This window comes from Podarcis erhardii, assembly GCF_964252035.2.
Source record: "Podarcis erhardii genome assembly, chromosome: 5".
Lineage (NCBI taxonomy): Eukaryota > Metazoa > Chordata > Lepidosauria > Squamata > Lacertidae > Podarcis > Podarcis erhardii.
The window spans coordinates 71,763,248-71,786,616 of NC_138509.1; the positions used below are offsets into that span (position 1 = coordinate 71,763,248).

The 23,369-nt window shown below is 41.5% G+C and overlaps 1 protein-coding gene across 5 annotated transcripts in view; it reads left to right on the forward strand.

Annotated features, from left to right (window-relative positions):
* The first annotated feature begins 514 nt into the window (after positions 1-514).
* The window catches only part of NYAP2 (neuronal tyrosine-phosphorylated phosphoinositide-3-kinase adaptor 2), a 141,876-nt gene continuing 119,021 nt past the window's right edge, over positions 515-23,369 (forward strand). For 4 of the 5 annotated variants that reach the window (XM_081861539.1, XM_081861542.1, XM_081861541.1 and 1 more), the window contains exons 1-2: positions 515-1,682; positions 7,300-7,539. In XM_081861539.1, coding sequence (XP_081717665.1) covers positions 7,334-7,539 — 206 coding nt within the window. In that variant the 5' untranslated portion in view covers positions 515-1,682; positions 7,300-7,333. The remainder of the gene's footprint in view (positions 1,683-7,299; positions 7,540-23,369) is intronic. The other variant, XM_081861540.1, reaches the window with a different exon arrangement.

Consider the following 23,369-nt stretch of genomic DNA (forward strand, 5'->3'; position numbering starts at 1 on the left):
TGCCTTGAATAGCAGGGATTTGGACTAAGTGGTTGGTGGGTCTATCCCCAGGACTCTGAATCAGTGAACAGAAACTAAATATTTCTTTAGAGAGATGAACTTTGCAGGAGGGCATAAAACTGCCCTGCTGTGTTTCAAATATCCCTGCTGTCAAATCGCACATTATACAGATATGCATTCCAAATAGGGGAGGTCTTTTCGCTCATGCAGTGGGAGCAGGTGGTGGGAGGTTGTTTTGATGAGGTTAAAAAGCTCCTCCTACCTTTCCCCAAGCAGCAGCCTAATCTGCGTCAGCAGTAATTGTGAGCCTTGCACGGCTTTTTACAGTGAGGGTGAGTGCAAGCGATACATCAATATGAGGTATCAAACTGAGACTTAGATGTTCCCTCTAAGTGGCTGCTCATTTCCTGGAGCCATAACATGGGCTAAAGGTTAACTTGCCCATTCTCTGTGGAGGGACATTTTTTTTTTTTTGGAAAAAAAAATCCTTTCTTTCTTTCTTTCTTTCTTTTTTGAGTAGGAGGGGGAGAAGAATGGAGCAGTGCTGTGCCGTGCTGTGTCCTACCTAGAGAGCCTGAATTTGTGCAGGTCCCTCCCTCCTCCACTCCCGCCCCCCCCCCAAAAAACCTGGATTATTTTGCTAATCAGACTTCAGTGCAGCGAAGATAAAAGGGGGAGAATCTGTTGCCTAGATAGGAAGCTTTAATGAGCAGCTGCGCCCCTGGGGACAGCAAGCTGAAGTCGAAGGCGGCTGCTTTCCGGTCTCTTGTCATTTCTTCACTTGCTTCTTCGCCTCCTTTTTCTCCAATGGGCCTAAGCAAACGGGAACTGTCCAGGGTGCTAGAATGCTGGCTGCTTTGATGCTGAACGCAAGCGGATTGCAGAAAAAGAGGAGCTCCAGATTACTGCTCATTGCCGAAGGTAGGCTTGCTCTTTGTTTGAGAATCCCTGATTAATCAACAACAGCATCAACAGAGAGGGAGAGAGAGAGAGAGAGAGAGAGAGCCTGCCTGTAGTCACCGGGCGAGCGTGAGAGAGACTGTTTCAAACCTTCGCTGTCTAGGTGGCAATGAGAGAAAGGAGAGAGCATCTTTTTCTGTTGCAAGAAGCCATTTGGATAGGATGTTTTCTATCCCTCCTTGTCTTTTCTTTTGGTCTGCACAGCATCCACTCCAATGAGGCACCTTAGCCACCTCTCTGCCACTGCATATGCTGGTGTTGTAATCTTCTGTGTGGTGAAGTGGGCAGAAAAATTCCTCCCATTTCTTTCCTGCTGGACTTCAAAGCAGGGTGTCGTTGATGCCCCCCTGAAACCTTTGCTTTTCTTTCTCTCAATGTGGATTTAAGATGCCAGATCCCCTTTTCCCCCCCAGCCCCACAGCATTTTTGAAAGTCAAACTTTAAAAAGGCTATTTTAATCCCACGCCGAGAAGATCGCTCTTTTATTTTTAATGCAACACGCTGACTTCTAGAGATGCAGAATGCTACAATCTGGAAATGTTTGCCAAGAAGATCTCAAGCACTTTAATTGAAGAAAAACTGAGCCAATCTGCAAAATCTGTTTTTATGGTGCTGAAATATCCCTTCAGACTGCACTGAGATAAACCACAGGAAAGGGCTTTTACAGACAAAAGTCACCTTTAATTATTGCACTTAGCAGTCCCCCGAGGACTTTAATCTTGGTATGTACATGGTTTGTTTTTGTTTTTTTAAAAAAGAATCTCTAAGCATGCTAATGAAATACAGTGCTTATCTATATTTATATATCACTATATCACTTATCAGAGAGGCATATTGGCAGAAATGGAATGATTTACAACCCTGAAATATCTAAGCAAGAACTTTGTCTGTTTGGGGAGACATTAATCAAACCACAGCAAAACCATATAATGCTGTAATGTATTTGGGATTATTTAATGTTCTTCTACACATTAGGTGCCTGATAAGAAGAACATTTGGTGTCTGGAGTTTTCATTTGTAAAGGCAACATTAAATTATTAAAAGATTGCTAGCTATTTTTCTGACGTATTAATTGATATAATACCTAACAGCTGTGTTAGTTACATATTAGGCATCCCACACCATTAATATTTCACAACATTTCAAATATGTTTCCCTTAGCCAAAAGATCTTCACTTTATCTTGCCCTCCCCACAATACATGCCTTGAAGAACATGGAAAACAATTTAGTTAAGCAGAAAGCAAATAAGTATTTCTCCTAAATTAAAAGACCTATTGTCCTGGTAATGTTGGGATAATCTTAATCTCCTAATTATAGGTAGTGCTGGCTGTTGGCTATCCAGTTACATGCTACTTGCTTGTTAGGAAATTGTGCATTTTGGGATCACAACACATATGTGAAGGACTTCTGGTTGACAAGTAAACAACAACAGTAGTACTCCACATTCTAGAGGCTTTGAGGAGTGCAATCACAAGGAAGGGGAGATCTATCCTTTGTGCACATTTATTCGGTTTGTAAAGCTCTTTATTTCTGACAAAGAGACATAATATAAACACACCTTCTTGAAAGCATTGTTTTATTTCAGGTATGCAATGCATTTTCCCCTCATTCTTTTGAAGGAGCTCCTTTTAACCATTTGTGTTATTAAAAGAGAGGTCCTTTTACAGTTGGCATAATTCCCATTTACAACAAGGGTAGCCAGCAACAGAATAGAAAGTTTCTGGATCAGCCTGGTTGAGTATGTCAGAAGAGTTGATTCTTGCAAACTTTGCACTATGTGTAGCACTGCAGTCTGCCTTTGTGCTTTTGAAGAAGCCTAATGCTTTATTCCCTGTGTGGGGGCCATGTGGAATTGGAAAACATTTCCTTTAAATAAATAAATAAAATCAAGTCTGCTTAAAAATTAACAAGGCAGCAGGCAGACATGTATATGAGAGCTTCATTGACAATGTGCCTAGCAAAGAAATAATTTGTCTTCTGAAAGCCATTTCATAAAAGACAGCAACTCTGAAGAAGTGGGGGTGGGAACCCAGTGTATAACATACCAGTGCCATTAGGTCTTTAACAGGGGTGCTGTAGTCAGCAGTCTGCCAGATACTGGATGTGGCCTAGCCTCTTTGCACTTACTGTCTTGTAAGCAATTCAAGAAGCACAGAATGAAAGCAGAGCCCAAACACTACAAGTGGTACTCCATATAACATCTGTGGTGAGAAGAGTGTACTTCAGATGAGCTAATTGTTATGTTGTAAAATGCAAGTGAACATTCAGAGAGAGGGATGGTATACTACGGGGGTATGTGCCCAACTCTTTTTTTAATTCTTCTGCCTATCTGAAAAGAAATCAGTTGGCACTTTAAAATGTGATATGTAGCTATTAAACTGATAGAAAATGGTTGTGGGTTTCTTTTTTATATATATCAATGACCTATGGAAGGCACTCGTTATCTTTATTTTAGCAACTTGTTCCATTTGATGGTCCATATTTTATTTCTCCTGCAGCACAGCATTTTCTTACAGCTCAAATCACACATGCAAATTGCAGAGTGGGAAACACTTGCAATGCAAGCAACGCAGTAGCAGCTTCATGTGGCAAGCAGTATTCATTGTAAGGTTTCATTGTAAAAGAGCGAGGCTTCAGAAACACCAAAAATGAATGTTTGCAGTAGTGTGGTGAAAATTGCCAGAACTTGTGTAGGGACCTGCTTTGCACAAATGAGTTGCATACTGCAAAGTGCATGTGTTCATTGAGTTTTAGGGTCAATCCAGATATTCCCCCCTGGCACTGTAGCCTCTTCAGAACGCAGCCAAACTTGGAGGACCCTTTCACACACAGGAGCTCTGTTGCACACACTAATTTTGCATTCTTGAAAGGGCTTCCTTGTGCAGTTCAATAGGTGGAACATCTCTGGGTTTCTATTCCTATGCATATGCAGAATTTTCCATTCCACTGAAATGAATGGGGAAGCCTACACACATTAGAACTTCATATTCATGCTGGGTCAAAGTCCAGCTCTCTTATCTAACTGTGTGCACATGGAACATCAGACTTCTTTACATCCACCTGATCAGAAGATCTGCTAAAATCCCAATTATCTATATGACGAAGTAAGGGATGGGAAGACAAAATCCATCCTCTTGCTTTCCCTCTTTTCCAATGAGCAGTTCAAGCCAGGTATTGCTAATTATCTGGACAAAATCTCATTCATACTGCAGCCCACTGGAGGACAAGATCAGGGACGATGCACACAGAGCCTCTTAATGTAGCCCTAGCTGGATAGGGACATGTGACTTTATTTGCTTGAATGTTATGATGTATTCTGCTATTGTTTTTACTTTACTAGATTAACCTTCCCTCTGCCATATCAAGTCTGCACTTTAAAGAAGTCAAATACTTGATTCCCTCATTCCTGAATTGCAAACTCAATTAATAATTTATCCTCGTTTACAGAAATTGCATGAGAATGATTATAATGATATTTCAGTTAGTCATGAGAGTCCTTGGGTGGAATATTATTCATTGAGCTGATTCACCTTGCCATAAAGTGAACAAACTGGCAGGATCAGTAAAACTTAAAAATACATGTATTCTCTGGTACACTTCACTTCTTCCCTGCTGATAACTGATTGCAGGGGCGAAGGCATCTCCTACTATCCTGCAACTGATTCTTGACTCTAGCTGTGAGAGGAAGAGAAAGTAGTGGAAATTTTAAACCATGCTGTGCTTTATAGGCGGTGATGACCTTCCTATTCTATAGACACTGTTGGCTGTCACTGTCATAAATGCTCCAGACCTTTCCCCAAATGATCAAACTCCAGGGAGGTTGTCTAAGCAGTGTAGTTATTCCTTATAGCCCATTCCCACATGGTCTGTGCCAAAGAGATCAGGCAGCAATCAAATTTGGGTGAGAGGTGCCACCAAAATTGTAGCCGAAACAGAACTATTCAGAAACAAGAGGGGAGGTATCAATTTAAAAAACCCTAAGTATGCAGAACTCTCCCTCCAACAGCCCAAAAAGGATTGGAATAGCTCAGCAATCTCAGAATGTAGAGTGACAGCCAGGAGAATAGCATGGTGGGGTGTGGGGTGGAGAGACTAGGCAGCTGGAACCCTGAACAGGAGCACTGCTTTTTGTAATGACAACATTTTGTTGCAGGTTCCACTTGCATACGCTAAGTACAAAGCCTACATAAGACCAAATACAAAAGCGCGCACACGCACATGCACAAACACACACACAACAATACATATAACATATAAAATTCAGAAACATCCAATAATATTTATATAGCAAGGACTCTTATAAACCCAGTCTACTGAAATGGATAAATTATTATTATAATTATTCATGATTAATATATGTTATGGCTGTCTGTACACCATACTTTTAGAGGACATGAGAAGTAAATTTTTTCCTCCAAAGAATCCTGGGAATGGCATTTTACCCTTCACAGAACTTCAATTCCCAGCACCCTGAAGCTAGTTCCCAGGACGCTTTGCCGGGAATGTGTGTTGAATGTATGACATGTATGCAGCCTAAATGGCAGCTGGGTAACCTAAGAAAACAAGGAATGAACCCTGGTTCACATTTCATGAAAAAGTGATAGATGAAGGTTCTGCATTGTTGATTGATTCATTATAGGTATAGACACAACTTGAGAAAAAATACATTAAAAACTCAGTGATGTTCATGAAGCTCCAAGGGGCACCTGGTATTTATAACCAGTTCATTTGGAGCCTCATTTCTAAACACATTATGATTGGTTTTGTTATAGTTGATCCCCTTGATCCAATACTCTTTCCCTCAAACCGGTTCTAAGAGATCAGATAGCCCAACTCAAACTGATGTTCCTGGATTTTAGCTGATTTGGTCCCTATTAACATCTGCACGTATAGATCCAGTGTCTCCCCATTTTCATCCCCGGTGCAGGGCCAGAGAAAGTTCCTGTGAAATTCTGTATCATGGCAGAATTTTGAATTTTCATTTTTCATGTTGAGGTGTCAAAATGAATTTCATCATTCCAGAAGGGGAAAAAAATGACCAAGTAGAAAAATAGACTCCCGTTACATTGTTAAACTATATCACCAGTTTAAATGCAATTTAGAGATCTCTCTGCATGAGTGGAAGGTCCTTCCTTAGTGTGGAGGAGTAGGCAAGGTCACCCTATCTGTAGTCTTCTATGTCATCCAACAAGCTACTCTAAACAGTCCGCCTACCCTTGTGGAATCAGTTTTTCAAAAGGAGCACAGGGGACTGAAGACAGGTGAAAACTGGAATAAGCAAAACACTCTGTATGAGTAGAATTGCCTTCCACTTGTTCAGTGTATTATCTGGATCCAAGTCTTTGCCGATGCAAATTTTGAGAATGATGTGATATTAACTCATCAGAAAATTTGGTTCTAAGACAGTCATGAGCATCTGCAAGAATTTTTCAAGGGGTGTGAGCAAAGTAAATGACTGAAAGATGTGAGCAGGCTATTTCCACCATATCCAAACCTCATGTCTGTTGCACTTGCTTGAAGTTCATTCATACAGAGGTTGCACAATGTTTTCCCAGTGTTTAAACTCAAATACGATAATAAATGAATGTAATGAGAACTGCAAATAATATTCACGTGGCAATGTCATTGTTAAGAGTCCTTTGGGGTTTATTGGGTTGGCTTTCAGTTCTTCCTTCTGAAGCCCCAGCTTGCTTTTTTCTGCCCTGAAGAGTATTTAGAGGCTTGTGCATATGGCATGAGAAACCATTGGAGTAAAGATGATCCAATGAATCTGAATGCACATATGGATCTAGTGCAAACACATCCCTGGCAGCCAAGATCCATCCATTAATCCGCCTGCAAAACCATGAAAAACAGTGTCAGACAAAATTAATGTGCCTAAGGTGACAACAAAAAAGCCATGCTTGCTCTAAATTTAGGTCTACTTCAAAAATATCTGAAAAGCAAATTTTGAAATCCAAAGTAGGGCAGTGCAAAACAGTGAGCAAGTCTTTGAAGTTGTCATTACTCTTCATCAGACTGAATGTTAAACAAGGTAATTTGTAGCCAGAAAGTCTGTATTTGTTCCCGGTCTTAAGATGAAGTATTGGAGGAGAAAGCAGACTGAAGTAGGTTATGCTCACCTAGTTGCTAGGAAGGTTTCATATTTCAGCTAGGATTCCCAGGATGAAATGAAACACAGCGGCTGATCCCCCATTTTTTTAAGTATAAAATTCAGCAGTCACTCAGATCTTTCTTCAGCTTTATGTAAAATGACATTGGAGAAAGTAGATCTTAAGCTAGTATGCTAAAAATGATTTATCTGCATGGACTTCTTTTCCCTCTTTGTCAACCTACAGGAAGTATTTTCCTCCATTTATTATCTCCAACAAGATGATGAGTTCTAATCAGGAGGAAGTCACTTTGGGCACTTTCCTCCAGTATATTGAAGATATGGGCATGAAGGCCTATGATGGTTTGGTTATACAGAACGCATCTGACATTGCTCGAGAGAACGATCGGATGAGGAATGAAACGAACCTGGCTTACTTGAAAGAAAAGAATGAAAAACGTCGGAAACAAGAAGAAGCAATAAAACGGTAACTATCCGGTTTTGTTAAAAATCAGGGTTGATTGAGAAAGAGTAAACAGGTCCCTTCAAAATCTGAAATGTTGGTTACAGATTAAAAGATTGTCTCCACTAGTTGAGGGTTGACATGGCTATTTCAAGGAAGTGATGTTGGTTTTGGAGGTCAATGAGAATGGTAGCCTAATGGAACAGTGATAGCTCTGTTATGATATAATGATGTTGTTGAAGCTAATATATAGTCCACTTCCTGGCAGATTGTCCAAGCTGTTTTACCCATCCCATTGCATGTCATGGAAGGAAAAGGGGAGCCTGTCTCTCACTGCACTGCCTTCAGGAGAGTGGCAGATGAGAACTTGCACATACACCATGGCTTAAAACAGGGGCCCACTTGACAATGCTTTCAGCTGCATGTATATAAAAAAAGAGGAGATCCTTTGGCTATCTATGTCTAAGGGAGTTTGCAAAGACAAGGGTCACTTGTTCTGGCCAGAAATGTCACAAGGAGAATGTGGATTTCAAGCACTGGTTTGCATTATGGGTTTCAGAGTTTGGCTGTTTGAATGCGGATATGAGAACCACAAGTACAGCCATGGATTTCCCCTGTAGCTTCCCGTTCCACAGCTGAATGAAGCATGCCACTTTAAGACATAAACCATGGCTTGCCTCATGAGCTGCAATGGGGAACACAACAGAAAAGGCTTCAGCTTCTCCATACCATATATCTATATCAATAGCTATGTATCATCTATATCTGTATATCTCAACACACACACCCCTGCCAAATCAAATGAATATTGGATTACACTGAATGTATTTTTCTTGGACGAGAGGCGGAGAGAAGGTAGCATGTGGTTTCAATTGACCTTTATGTGGTGCTTGTATTTTGTGATGTTTTTCCTACTTATGTGGTCGTATGCTACTGGTAGTCAGCTAGTGAATATTCTCAGAAGGACAAACAGTAGAATGCGGTTGAAAATGTCATTGCTCCTGTCTATCCAGGAGCAAAAACTGGACCCAGGAAATGTTTTCCCAAAGTGTTTCTTCAGGGGGAGTGTGATCCCCATCTTGAATTGGCTGAACATCTCTTCCCAGTTTGGTCTTCCCTTCTACCATCAGTACTTACATCTTGTCTAGATTTGCCATAGATATCACTGGTTGAGAATTCTGAAGCTATGATATCCAAGTCCACTGAAAAGGAATCTTCTTTCAAAGATCAACCCAGATTTTTCATATCCAAGCTATACAATAATCTTATTCCGAAATTGTTTTGATAGAAGCAATTATATCCCCAGGCTGTAACTCATTGTATCAGAAACATTGAGATGATATGCAGATCATGCTAATTTTACACTTAAATCAGCCACATCCCTCAGGCTTGTGACACATTTCCAAAATGGCCTTTAGTGCTGAACACTTTGCCCATTTTTAAAAATACATATATATAGAAATTAATAATTGCAATTCTCACATTTACTGGGACTCCAGCCCAGGAAGAAATCTATTCTTTCTGAGCACATTGGAGAGATTCACTTGTTTTAATTATATTGAGGACATGTTTTTGAGTGCTTGATAGATTAGAAACAAAACAGTGAAACAGACTATCTATTAATCTCCAGACAGTGCTGTCTGGTGCACCAGTATCATTGTTCCTTATCCAGCAGCCGTGTGAGAGAAAATTAGAAACCTATTCTTTGGTCGCAGAGAAGAGGAAGAATCTTAGAGAAGGTTTCTGTAGCATTTAGTAGCATTCCACTTAGGAGAAGCAAAAGATATCTTCCCCTCCACATGCTTGTTGGACTCCTATATTTACATATGCATGCTCATCACTTGAGGACTACAGCATCAATAAAGATCTGCAACTGTGAAACAGACATCACACCTCCACAAGTGCATGGGTGTCATATCACCTCACTTCACTTGAAGTGCAGTGTTTCAATGGGGTAATTAACGCTCACACACTGCCAGTGCTGGCATTTACCGAGCGATGTCCATGCATATATGAATTAGCCTTCAATTGGGGAATTGAAAAGAGTGGCTTCCACAGATGGGTAGCAACTGGTTGGTGAGCTTAAAGAGATACAAGTGATTATTTGTGAGTTGGAGCCAAGCCCATGTTGACCTGATGAAGGCCAAGTAGGGTGGGAAAAATAATATGATTGCCTTCAGGTTCCAAGTGCAGACGAATGTTACTGATTTGCTAGATTCATTTATCTCATTCTGTTTTCCAACTGGAGTATGGTACTGAGATGGTGCTTGCTTGTAGCTGTGGTTGAGTGGAGTGCCTTGGATAGGTCTGGAGCATCATCACATCTGAATGAAGCAGCAAGACATTTGAAGGTGCTGGCCTGACACTTTTTGAGCTCTGCTGCAGGCAGCAAAAAACCTTGAGCCAACCCCACAAAATATATGGAGTTTTAGAAGGATAATATAGGACTTGGTACTTTTTCACAGTCTGGCTCCTCTAATGCATTGGTTGGCAAACTAAGGCCTGGGGGCCAGATCCGGCCCAATCGCCTTCTAAATCCGGCCCATGGACGGTCCAGGAATCAGTGTGTTTTTACATGAGTAGAATGTGTCCTTTTATTTTAAATGCATCTCTGGGTTATTTGTTGGGCCTGCCTGGTGTTTTTACATGAGTAGAATGTGTGCTTTTATTTTAAATGCATCTCTGGGTTATTTGTGGGGCATAGGAATTTGTTCTCCCCCCAAAAAAATAATAATAGTCTGGCCCCCACAAGGTCTGAGGGACAGTGGACTGGCCCCCTGCTGAAAAAGTTTGCTGACCCCTGCTCTAATGTGTCTTCTTGTGGGGGAAATACTGATTTTTTAAAGAACAAAAACAGGAAGGCTAATACCAGGAGCTGTATTTCTGGACAGTGATATGTATTACAGGGTGATCTATGAATAAGATGGTAGGAAATATTTTCAACAATACATCATTTAATGCCAAACAAATTGCTATGCTTCAGGGCTTCTGATAGATGTATGTGTGTTTTATGTGCTGAACCATACAAGAAATGTCTTGTATCTTAAACAGTTGTTAAAAAAAAAACTGTGAAAAACAGTTGTAAAAAAATTCTAAGGCATTAAGAAATATTACATACCTCTTGTGTAAAAAACAAAAACAAAAAAGACATTCACATCCATTGTATTGCACACTTTCCCCTGAAGTAAAATGGAAGTGAAAATGATGCTTTCATGAATAGCAGTGGCATTAAGAATGATTTTGGCAGGATGGTTAATAGTAATAAAACAAAACTCATACCTCATATATCTTTCCTAATAAGTGAGTCTTAAGCTATTCCTTCTGAGTGTACTGATAAAGTCTTTGTCTCTTACTGGATGGAGTCAGCTGATGAATTTCTGACCTAATTTTAGTATAGCAGTCAGCAATTGTGCAAGGAATACCAGGTTAATGTGGTGATTAAGAGAATGAGATGAAATGATGATACAAACGTTTAGTATGTCTGTGACTGTTTTGTGGCCGTTTTATTGTTAGCCTTTTCTTTAAAAAAATCATTTCAAAAAACAATGTTATTTTAAAATATAACACAGTATTATTCACACGTTGATACTGTTAAAGTGCAACACTGCTCATCACATTTCCTACGAAGCATGGACCTACCTTCCTTATAGTGGGTGGTCTGTGCATTCCTCTAGATGTCTATTGCCCACTCTTAAGAGATCACAGTACACCAATTGCTGGAGGGTTTACTTCTGGATACAAATGTCAGGGAAGCTCCATCAATTCATAGTGCTGTAGGACGGATGGATATTTTGGGTTTACCTGTAGGCACTCGTGGTTTTAGTCCTTTGCCTGCCAGCCTTTTCATAGTTGAAGCAGACATTCCGATAATTCACGTTGCTTTGATTTTAATGTTTCCATGTTTATGCTCCCCTAGCATCATCATCTCATGAAATACTTTTTTAAATGTATGGTAGTAAAACAGTGATGGGGAAACTCAGGCTCAGGGACCACATACCACCTTCTAGCCTTCAGTACTCTCCACTAGGCCACACCCCTCACTGCTCCTGCCTTGTGCCCAAAATGTTTTTGCCTGGCTGACATATGTCCTTGATCTCTGATAATGCCCCATTCTTGTCTGAATGGAGGATAGAAAGAGTTGTGTGTGGAAACTACTCTACTCTACAAACATAACATTTACATCCATTGCTCTGCCTACTTTTGCCTCTCCCACCACTGACATGAGGTCACCAGAAGATTAGCCAGAAGTGAATGTACTATGCAGGCTGAAAAGGGTTCCTCATCCCTTCTGAAAAACATCCCCACTGTAAAATAGCTTTTAAAAGGGATGCGGGTGGTGCTGTGGGTTAAACCACAGACCCTAGGGCTTGCCGATCAGAAGGTTGGTGGTTTGAATCCCCGCGACGGGGTGAGCTCCCATTGCTTGGTCCCTGCTCCTGCCAACCTAGCAGTTTGAAAGCACGTCAAAGTGCAAGTAGATAAATACCACTCCGGAGGGAAGGTAAACGGCGTTTCCGTGCTCTGCTCTGGTTCGCCAGAAGCGGCTTAGTCATGCTGGCCACATGACCCGGAAGCTGTACGCCGGTTCCCTTGGCCAATAAAGCGAGATGAGTGCCACAACCCCAGAGTTGTCCGTGACTGGACCTAATGGTCAGGAGCCCCTTTACCTTAAAATAGCTTATATAATAGGATCATTTAATACTGCTATTGGCAATAACAATGAAATCTGAATGAGCTTATTGAGAATGTGTTGTATGGCTACAGTGGTTAACATTGTTTTTTTTTTTTGCAAGATTGACATAATTCAAGCCTGCTCCAATGCACACTCTTTTATGTATTTATTTATTTATTGCATCAGAAGGTGAGGTGCTTTTCTTGTATCTCCACAGAGAAAAGGGCAAGAGGTTTAGGGTGCAATCCTATGGTCTTGGGACAGCATCCTCAGGTGCTGTGGATTTTGAGCAGGTAGGGCAGGAGGTCTGCTCATGGAGGTCTCCTAGTTGCAGCCAGAGGTAAATCCATGGCCATGATAAGAATACAGAAAGAGTCCTGCTGATCAGGCCAAAGACCCATCCAATCCAGAATTCTGTCCTCACAGTATGCAACAACGGCAGCAAGGATACTCATTGCTAAAAACTGGAAAACTCAAGATCTACCCACACTGGAAGAGTGGCAGATGCAGCTGATGGACTATATGCAACTGGCCGAGATGACTGGCAGAATCCGAGACCTGGGAGAAGAGAGGATTGAAGAAGATTGGAAGAAATTTAAGATGTATTTACAAAAACATTGTAACTTGGTTGAAAGTTAAGAAGGATGCTAGATTATAAAAAATTGGCCACCACTAAATTAGATTTGAATTCGATGATAAGTGAGATTAAAGAAAACATTTTTTTTTTTGGAGAATTGCTAGATTATATTTAAATGAGTGGATACAAGACCGTAAACAAGTTGATAATTTGCTTGGAAAAACGTTTTACGATGAAAATGGGAGCGGGAGACGTGAGGGAGTCCAAAGAATTGATGAAACCACGTTGCGTTGGAAGTAAGATTGTTTATTATTTGTGTATTTGTATTCAAAAACTTTAATAAATGTTTATTAAAAAAAAAAACAGAATTCTGTCCTCACAGTGGACAACCAGATGTCTGAAAGTAGGACCTCTGATTCCCAGCAACCGCTAATCTTTTCGTTCACTCCCACTGAGCACCTTCCAATCCCAATGCACTTAATGGTGAAAGTCTTGCACGTCATCATTTAGATGCAGCTCCAGCACTTGTTGGTCCAGCTTTAGTCCCATTCCAAGCACTGAAGTGCCACTGCATGCGGCTTTGTTTTGCTCATTCCCGGGAATAAGTAGACAGATGTTGCAAAGGAGGAGGAGCATGTCTGCTGCTTGCATTCTGTGCCAGAGCTAACAGAAATGGGCCAGCCAGGCAAGAGCAGAGCTAAGCTCTTGTAAAGAACAAGTAATTGTAATGAACAGCTGTCATCTCAACCCCTCATGATCTATGGCAAGCCACACACTGAAGACTAACCCTTCAGCAAATGTAAGCACATTTATTTATTTTTTTGCTTTCCTTTAAGAAAACAATTCTCTTCATATTCTTTTATGTGTGCATTTATGTTTAGCTTAGCTAGAGAGCTGGATCTAAAGCAGAAAAAGGGATGTGGGAGGGGGGGGAGTGTGTGAAAGGGACAGACAGACACACAGACAGACAGACATAAGAAGGATCTTGCAGTGCCATCCTATGCTTGTTTACTTTGAAGTAAGTCCAATTGTGTTCAATGGGGCTTACTCAAGGAGAAGTGTAAATAGGCTTTCAGCCCCAGCGTGGGCTGAGTACCTTTGACATCTTACACGGCTGCATGTGCAGCAAAACTTGATTTACTGCTGATACAAATTTTGTCTTAGCTGACAAAATACAATGCAATATTGGATTAGCAGCTCTCTCCTAAATGTATCTGCTTGGAAATGTGTGTCATTGACTTCAAGGAAGTCTTCCATAGATACAAAGCCCAGAATTCTGCAAATGGCCACATTGAAGGGTTTGACAATTATTAATTCATCAAAGATCATAATGTCATTTGATTGCAATAATGTGGTAGTGTCGAGAAGACAGCACGATTTTGGCTACCCCTGCCATAGGCCAATAAAACAAAATAGAAAGGCATAGACTACTTTTATATTTTTGAAATTGCTACTGGCTAAGATTGTGCTCAGTGAACTTCATGCTTCAAATATGCTATGGGATTCATGCTTTGTCAATGACAACATGCTGTAGGTCAGTCCTCCAGGAAAACTATCCAACCCTGTGATCTGCCACAGTGGAAAATGTGTTTGGATGGCTTGCAATGACTGCTGCAAGAGTGCAATGTCATAACCTGTGGCTTTCAACTGGTGCTGCAAACGAAGGCTAGATATGAAGCTGGCATTGGTGTTATTGTGCTGGGAACAACCAGTGACCAGGTCAAATCAAATGTGTAGCATATAAAAGAAAGGAGGTATGATGATGATGATGATGATGATGATGCAAGGATCAGGGATGATTTCTCAACATCTCCAATATGCTCATTTCCAATATTAGTTGATGGTAAGCTTTGATAATAGACTTGGAGGCAGCAAGCATCAGAGCAGGATTTCCTGCTTCTTATCAGTGCAAGGTAGATGCACCCAGTAATGAGCAGCCAAAGTTTCAAGGTGCTAAGGTAATCTAAACACTTGGATAGTAAAAAGCTGGGTATCACTGACAAAGGCAGATATATATCTGGGTCAAGATTATGTGGGTCAATGTCTTATTTAGTTGTTGCATTAATAAACATATGCTTCACGTGCAACGTGATGCCGATTTTCCAGGACTGAATAATAGCCAGCTGTAATCAAAGGATTTGTGCCTATGTAAGGATGGAATCATGACGCAAATAGAGCTGTTTTTTTCATGATCTTTCTGGATAGTTGACATAGTGACTCCACTGCGTGCACAGTAAATACTGTAATGTACATGCCATTATCTCATGACCTTGCTATAGACAGGTTAATGTGGAGAAGGTGCCATCTACAGCTTTGCTACCCATTGTCAATGAAATGGTTTCAATAGAGATGCCCTCCAAATGCATTACAGCGTATTTATAAATAATTGAGGTGAACTAGATAACAAATCCGCCTTTCCAAAAGCTTTCTATCCATATGGCTCCCCATATGTAAGACAAAGCGAATGGTAATGGCAAGAGAAATTTCGTCCCAATTATCATTTTTGAGCATAAGAAGGGATCACACAAAAAAACCCATTTAGAAGGACGATTCAGAAGCCTGACTCTGTGTTATTCCTTACAATTTTGAAACATCTGTTTTATAAACAGTGTGACAGAAGCTGGGTTTCATCCCCACTCTGCTGAATGGTAGTATGATACCAAGGGGTTCCAGGCAGTCAACTAGCGTTTGCGCTCTTTTGGAGAATAGGAGATGCCGTGGGGAGTGTCGTAGCTTTAAGAAAGATGATCTGTTCACATGTGTACACCTTCAGTCTGCATGGAGGGAGTCTGGATCTTAAAGGTAAAGTTAAAGGGACCTCTGACCGTTAAGTCCAGTCACGGACGACTCCGGGGTTGCAGCGCTCATCTCGCTCTGTAGGCTGAGGGAGCCAGCATTTGTTCACAAACACCGTTTACCTTCCCACCAGAGTGGTACCTATTTATCTACTTGCACTTTGATGTGCTTTCGAAGTGCTAGGTTGGCAGGAGCAGGGACTGAGCAACGGGAGTTCATTCCGTCGTGGGGATTCGAACCACTGACCTTTGGATCAACAAGCCCTAGGCTCTGTGGTTTGACCAACAGCACCACCCGCGTCCCTTACAGCATGGTGATTTCAAGTGGGGCTTGTTCCACACAGCAGTACAATACTGGGGTCAAAGATGGATCTCAGTTTTTCTTCTTCCCTTCTTTTTCCCAGCACACCTTCCTCTAAAGACTCTGTTTTCCTGTCACTTCAAACACACACCCCATCACCATGGCAATCTCTGTGTGCCCAGGCCCAAGATTCCTCTTAGATGGGCCTTCAACACCTTTTGTCATGTTAAAGCCTCTATCCCAGGTGAGACCCTATCTTGGAAAGGAAGTTTAGCTTGTATTTTCTTCTGGCCTGCCATCTTCCCTTCAATACTCCCAATAATCAAAATCCTACCATTTATTAATTTCTAAAGTTTAAGCTCCCCACCCCAATCTATAGCAATATATCTATTGAAAGAGTAACCTAGATGACCAAGGAGGGTAGCATGCCTGGGAGGAGGGTTCTAACTGAGTCTGATGTACCAGTTTTGTATGTGCAGGGTTTTGTTTTTGTTTTCTATATGGAGCAACAACCATATATTCTGCCCTTGCACCTCCTGTCTGAAGGACAGCCCCTAGACAAATTCATCCTGTGATCTTGCCAGCCATGCATTTTACTTCATCTAATCCAGAAAGCTGATAGCCTGATATTTTCCTTTAATACTCCTAAAGCAGAAATGACCTGGTTGAAACTTTGCTGCCGTCCTAGTACCTTTGTATAGAACAATGTAATTAACACGGAGACATGGGCATTGCAAAATGTTCTTCATCTTTCAGTCAGTGTCTAAAAATACACCATAGTTCCAGGGTCAGTAGATGTTATTGCTACCTGTTATGAATCACTTTTTGGCCATAGTCCAGTCCTTCAGTGGGTTGATGCTGACATTACTACATGCAGCCTGGCTAAGCTTCTTAGGAGATTGAAGAGGTTGAACAGGGTAGATAGAACTTTGCTGAGCAGATGCACAAAAAAGGAGGGGCATATATGGACAGGACTCAGTCAAGTGGGGTCCTATTCAAAGTACCGCCTCGCATGTCTAGCTTCAGGGAATTGCCCTTTGCAAATTCTGATAAGAACTGACTTGATTCTTACCACCCATACAAATGTGTGGAGGAGTGGGATGCAGTTATCCTTTTCAAATTTTGTGATGCAGTTCCCAAAGGGGGAAACAATGTACCAGAATGCATATAAAAATATTTTATGCATATAAAAATATGCATTGAGGATAAAATGTGACAGAAGTGCATATTTTGCAAGAAAGAACATTAAAATATATCTTCAAATACAAAACAAAATATACAGGCAACAGATGAAAGGAAACCAAGAAACCAAAAAAAGTGATCAGATAACTAAATCCCCATAAAAGCCTACTGAAAGGAGTAGGGTCGAAAATCAGCTTTCTATCTGTGGTGAATAGAGCTGTCATACATCTGGATTTTCCCGGACATTACTGAGATTTCAAAGGAAAAAAATGACACCTGGGGGGAATTTCTGGCAGGCGACAGTCCTGGATCTTAGGCAAGTCAATTTAAAAAAATAGTCAACAATTTTCGGGGTATCTTGGTTTTTACTTTTTGAAATATGGCAACCCTAGTGGTGAATCTTGTAATTTTTTACAAGCAAAGTAACCATCTGATTGCTCCATCATGTGGCCAAATTATCCTTAGTTGCTACAGGACAGAATATTATTCAGATAACCAACCTACCTTGAATCCAGCTGTCACGTGTAATGAATTTAATGTACAAACATTGGCCTCCCAGTGACAAGAGACTGTGCTTAAACCAAGAAGGAGGGTTTTTGAAAGAGGGAATAAAAAACAGACATCAAACATTTTAGTGTTACAAAACATCTAAGTTCCAGGGTGTGCAGGATAATGTGAATGGAGAGATTTGGGGTCCTTTATTCTTAAAAACCTTTTTAAAGGATAGCAAACATTTCCTAATCCTACACAAATATTTTACCAAAGTAGTTTCCCCACCCCAACTGAAACACTTAGATGAAATTTAATGGACGCAGCCCTTTCTGAAACATACACATTATTAGAAATTATGCCTGCACTTTAATGGACTATTGCAATTTATAATGTTTCTAGATCTTTCTAAAACAGAAAAGCTACTATATACATATACCAGAGAAGCTTTATTATCTATTAAATTAAGTACATTCCCAGAAGGAATTAAATTTTATTGACAGACTCAGACTGAAGAAAGAATCTTGACTGCTGACCAATTACATTCTGAGTTCACTAAAGGGGTTGAATCTCATTAATAAAGGAATACTCTGAGCAAAATGGCACCATCCATTTGTTGCGTGCATCAGCAAAGCCTGCTCTGGTTAGTTTTCTGTGCTGAATGTTGATCTTCTGCCTTCAGAAATGCCATAGTGGTTCTCGACAAACACTTTCATTACTCGTGACTTGTACTGTAAAGGTTAGGGGAAAGGGTGACATTACCCAAGGGAATGATATTAATGAAAAGGACAGGTGCAAAGGACTATGAACTTCCACAGTCCTCAGAATCTGCCTGCAGTGACACCAATCCAGGAATATACTTCACAACAACAATGAAATTGGTTGCTAATATTTTCTATAGCTGGAAGAACATATTTCAAACACACACATGCAAATTCGGGGAAAAGTGCAATATTGAGGTGTTGTGGATTGTGTTTGTTTTTAGCAAAATGTAAACCAGGGATGTGGAACTTCAGGCCCAGGGTCCAAATTTAGCTATCCAGGTCTTTGAATGAATTGATTGATTACAGTCAAAGATGAGGAATTATCCAGGTCTTTGTATCTGAACTTTGGGACTCGCCCCAAGCCACGCTTCCTTTCCAGTCACCATTCCCTTGGCCAGGCCACATGCCTCACCAGCCCTGCCCCCTGCCTTCTTCAAATGCTTTTGCCTGGTTAGATATAATACCTTTTGCTTGCATGGATGGAGGTGGGTGGGTGGGTGATTTTTGTATGTCTGGAATGTAGCCTACAAAACAAAGGTATGAATCTCATTGCTCTATCCACTTTTCTACTCTAGCCCCGTCCACTATTAGAGTGCGGCCCCTGGAAAGCCGCTTTGTTACTTACCTGTTTCCCCCCCGGTGTGTACATGTTTTTATATTTAACAAAAATTCATTTAAAACTTTGGTTTTTTATTAAAAAAAAGTCACTCAGGAGGGAATGTGGCCCACAGGCTAGAAAAGGTTGCCCAACCAGATGCATGTATTTATTTTATGGAACAGTTTAGTTCTAGGGTTTGGTGTTCGTAACTTTACAGAAAAGGCAGCGTTGATTTTCTTGTATGAAATACGGTCTTAATTCTAAGTGCCTCAAAGACGTTGAATAAATTCATGGAGAATGGGTCAATCAACATCTAATGGGTTGTATCCGAAGTAGTGTTAAGTAACTTATTCCATCAGTGAAAGGATCACCCTTGTGCAATGGAAACAGCACTTCCACATACCTCCAAAATCTGTTCTGGGTTCCCCCCGCCACCCCACAATGCTCTGAATGTGGGGAGGGTGTGGGGTGAACACATGGGAAAGAGAAGAGAAAGTTCTGCTGTGTAAGTGTAAATCCTTGCCCAATAGCTAAATGGAGCTTCCATGTTTAACAGCATACTACCAAGATTACTTGAACTACAGAGGAGAGTCTCCATGTCCTACTGTCTCTCTAGAGCAGACCCTCCAAGTATCCCTATTTTCCAGGGTTGTCCCTGATTTAGAGAAGCTGTCTCAATCTCTGATTTGATCACTTAATGTCCCACTTTTCCTTAGGATGTCCCTATTTTCATTGGAGAAATTTTGGAGGGTATGCTAGATGGTTAGGGCAAACTAGGAGGCAGAAAAGAAAGACTTGGATTTTTTTGCAGAGCTATCTTATTCCAGTTATAGGTAAGCTGATGAAAGCATCTGTCTCGGGAGCAGGGTGAAATTGTGGACTGGAGAGCCAAGCTGAGGTCAATTCTAGAAGCAGATGAGGAGGAAAGTGCAAGGAGAGATGCATTTAGCAAGGCTCAAAGGCTTGAGGAGCCTGCAGAAGGAGCACAAAGGCTAAGGAGCAAAGCAGGAATAGGGAGGGACAAAGCAAGAGTCTGCTTGTGCCCATGTGCAGATGTCTGGCCCCTGGCAGCAGAGAAAAGGCAAACCAGACCAACCATGAATAAAAAGAGGCCATAATGTTATTGATTACCAGCAACTAAGTAGGGTTGGCTAGGCTTAGGGTAAGATGAGTAATCAGACCCACCCCCCTTTCTGTCTGACTCTTGGCCCTAGCCCAACTGCTAGAACCTCCATAGGAACTGCCAGCCAGGCAAGCTGGACTATTCCCACTGCCTCACAAGGGACTCACAATGCAGTGAACTGTGAGCTGAAATCTGCAAACAGGAAGTGGAAGTTTGTACAGACATTGACCATTTTAGTAAAGGTAAAGAGACCCCTGACCATTAGGTCCAGTCGTGGCCGACTTTGGGGTTGCGGTGCTCATCTCGCTTTATTGGCCGAGGGAGCTGGTGTACAGCTTCCGGGTCATGTGGCCAGCATGACTAAGCCGCTTCTGGCGAACCAGAGCAGCGCACGGAAACGCCGTTTACCTTCCCGCCGGAGCGGTACCTATTTATCTACTTGCACTTTGATGTGCTTTCAAACTGCTAGGTTGGCAGGAGCAGGGACCGAGCAACGGGAGCTCACCCCGTCGCAGGAATTCAAACAGCCGACCTTCTGATCGGCAAGTCCTAGGCTCTGTGGTTTAAACTACAGCACCACCCGCGTCCCTCAGTGACCATTTTAGGCATGTCCAAATGATGCACAATTGTTGAAGAAGGAAGAATGGGGGGGGGGGAAACGGGGCATAATGAGGCCAGAGTGGGGTGGAACAGGGCTGGGCATGCTTATACGCACTCAGTCAACGTGTGCGGGGGCCAGGAACATAACCCCCATGCGAAATGGCTGCTGCCTGTGTAGGGAAATGGGAGTGACTGGTTGCACAGATTAAAAAAACAGTCAAACTTTGGCAGTTTAAGAGATCTAGTCCTGGACTAGGGGAACTTTGCTCTGATTCAGCAGTCAGTTCACACATTCTTAAAAAGCACTTGCAGAATGGGGCCAGATCTACCAGTTTAGTTTAGTTTTCATTTTTGCGCAACTTAAATTAACAGGGAAACTGTTTTAATTTCCTTCATGTAAGGTGCATTGTAGCTGGATGAAACATTCTTGTGGGCTAAAATTGCAAATTTCAATACGAAAGCTGAACATTGTGAAAATTTGGTTCACAAATAAAACTTTAGTGGTAAATTCACATATAGAAACATTATATGTTGCCTGTCCCCTTTTGGCGTATTGGACTTTCTGATTATAAAGGGATTATTTCCTTCCCATCCACACCAAAGCTGACAAATAACTCTGCTAGTAATTGAACCAGGGCTAGTCAGCATACTGCTCTCCAGCTATTGGACTACAACTCTCATCAGCCCAGCCAGCAGGGTCAGTGTCAGGGATGCTGAGAGTTGGTAGTCCATCAATGTCTTGAAGGGACCATATTTGCTGCCCCTGAACTAAGCTGGCCTATCTCAAGCTATCAGCAGTGCCCTGCCATATCAGATTACAGAGTTTTAATATGAATATTTTCAATAGTTTGTAGAAATATTTCAGTATCCTGGTAATCCAATCAAACAAGCTATCATCTAACTGAGATTATACTTGCCTATCCATATATAGATATATATCTTATTGCAAATGCCTCCGATAAAAATTCTGTCCTAAAGTTCATCTTTTTACTGAAATCCAACATCTGCCAGGGGGTATTTACCTGTCGTTAGACAGGTAGTTGTCTGAAGTGATATGAAAATATTAATGTTGCTCCCCACCCCCACTTTTTTTTTTACTGGATTACCTTTCCATATGATTGGACTGGCAAACCATAGATTGTAAAAGTGGCGTAAGAAAGAACTGTAAAATGTATTACTTCACAAAGTGGCCTTTTCCATCAAATGCTTTTCTGTTCTAATTTGACTTGAGATCCCAAGTGAAGTAATTTGAAAGTGTCAACGCAATTCCCTCTGGAAAGTTGCCATCAGATTAAAAATAATCTAATTTTAAAATTTAGCGTCGAGAGTGATTTTCTCCGCTGAATCTATTAACAAAGGCAGGATCATTTGTGTCACACACATGAGTAAGGCATATTGAGTCAAGGAAGGTGCTAATTGCTCGTGAGTAGTGCTCTCTTAGCAGCTAGAGGACAGGGCACCCTCCCTCTAATGAATCATCTACCCGTTGCAGAGGAATTGTGCAGGTGGGAAGGTGACATGCAGCTTTTTTCATGTTGCTTGACCATAGAATCATAGATTTGTAGAGTTGGAAGGGACACCAACGGTCATCTAGACCAACCCCCTGCAATGCAACGGTGACTGGCCCAAATAAAGTTGCAAATCTTTTCCCAAAAGTGTTCCTTGCTCTGAATATTTCCCTGTAATGATTCTGAACTTTTTGGCTGCCTAGTGCAGCGGTTCTCAACCTGTGGGTCCCTAGATGTTGTTGGACTACAACTCCCATCATCCCTGAGCTCTGGCTTTGCTAGCTAGGGGTGATGGGAGTTGTAGTTCAACAACATCCGAGGACCCACAGGTTGAGAAAGGCTGCCCTAGTGGGATGGAGCATTTTCATTGGGCACAGCTACTCTGGCCAACATTGCAGGGAGTTGACCTTGGCCCAAAGGATGACCCCCAGAAGTTCACTAAGGACAGCAGCAGGGAAGGTGACTTCAGGGTGCCACAGGTCCAGGGCTTTGAGAGCCACACTTCCCACAATGTTCATAATTCTGAGCTGCAGCTTAATTTGCTGAAGCATTTGCACTGGTAATGAAAAAGCTTCAACTCCTCCAAATATTACAATTCTCATTCAAGCTGATATCTTGATAATAGCAATTTAGAAATACATTTAATAAATAAAACAAAGCTAATATGTAGCATACAAAGGTTCTGTAGCATATGAGTAGAAAGAACTTCCACTTGTACAGGGTGGTGACTGTGGGTTTTGCTGTTCTCGCTACCTACTGCAGTACCCCCCAAAAGCTGAGTGTGGGGGTCACCTTGATGATGATTATAATGATGATGATATTAATAATAATATATTATTTATACCCCGCCCATCTGGCTGGGTTTCCCCAGCCACTCTGGGCGGCTCCTGACAGAATATTAAAAATAGAATCAAACATTAAAAACTTCCCTAAACCTCTAGAGCAGCCTTCCTCAACCTCGGCCCTCCAGATATTTTGAGACTACAATTCCCATCATCCCTGACCACTGGTCCTGCTAGCTAGGGATCATGGGAGTTGTTGTCCAAAAACATCTGGAGGGCCGAGGCTGAGGAAGCCTGCTCTAAAGCAGCATGGAGGCTGTAGTCAATAGGGAGGATAGGTGACAATTGTGGGAGCTCTGCTTGCACAATACCCCTTGGGATATAAGCCTTTTTCAGTGCAGGCTGAATTCTGACAATTCAACAAAACCAGGTTGTACAGAAGGGTCAGAAAACACGATAGACT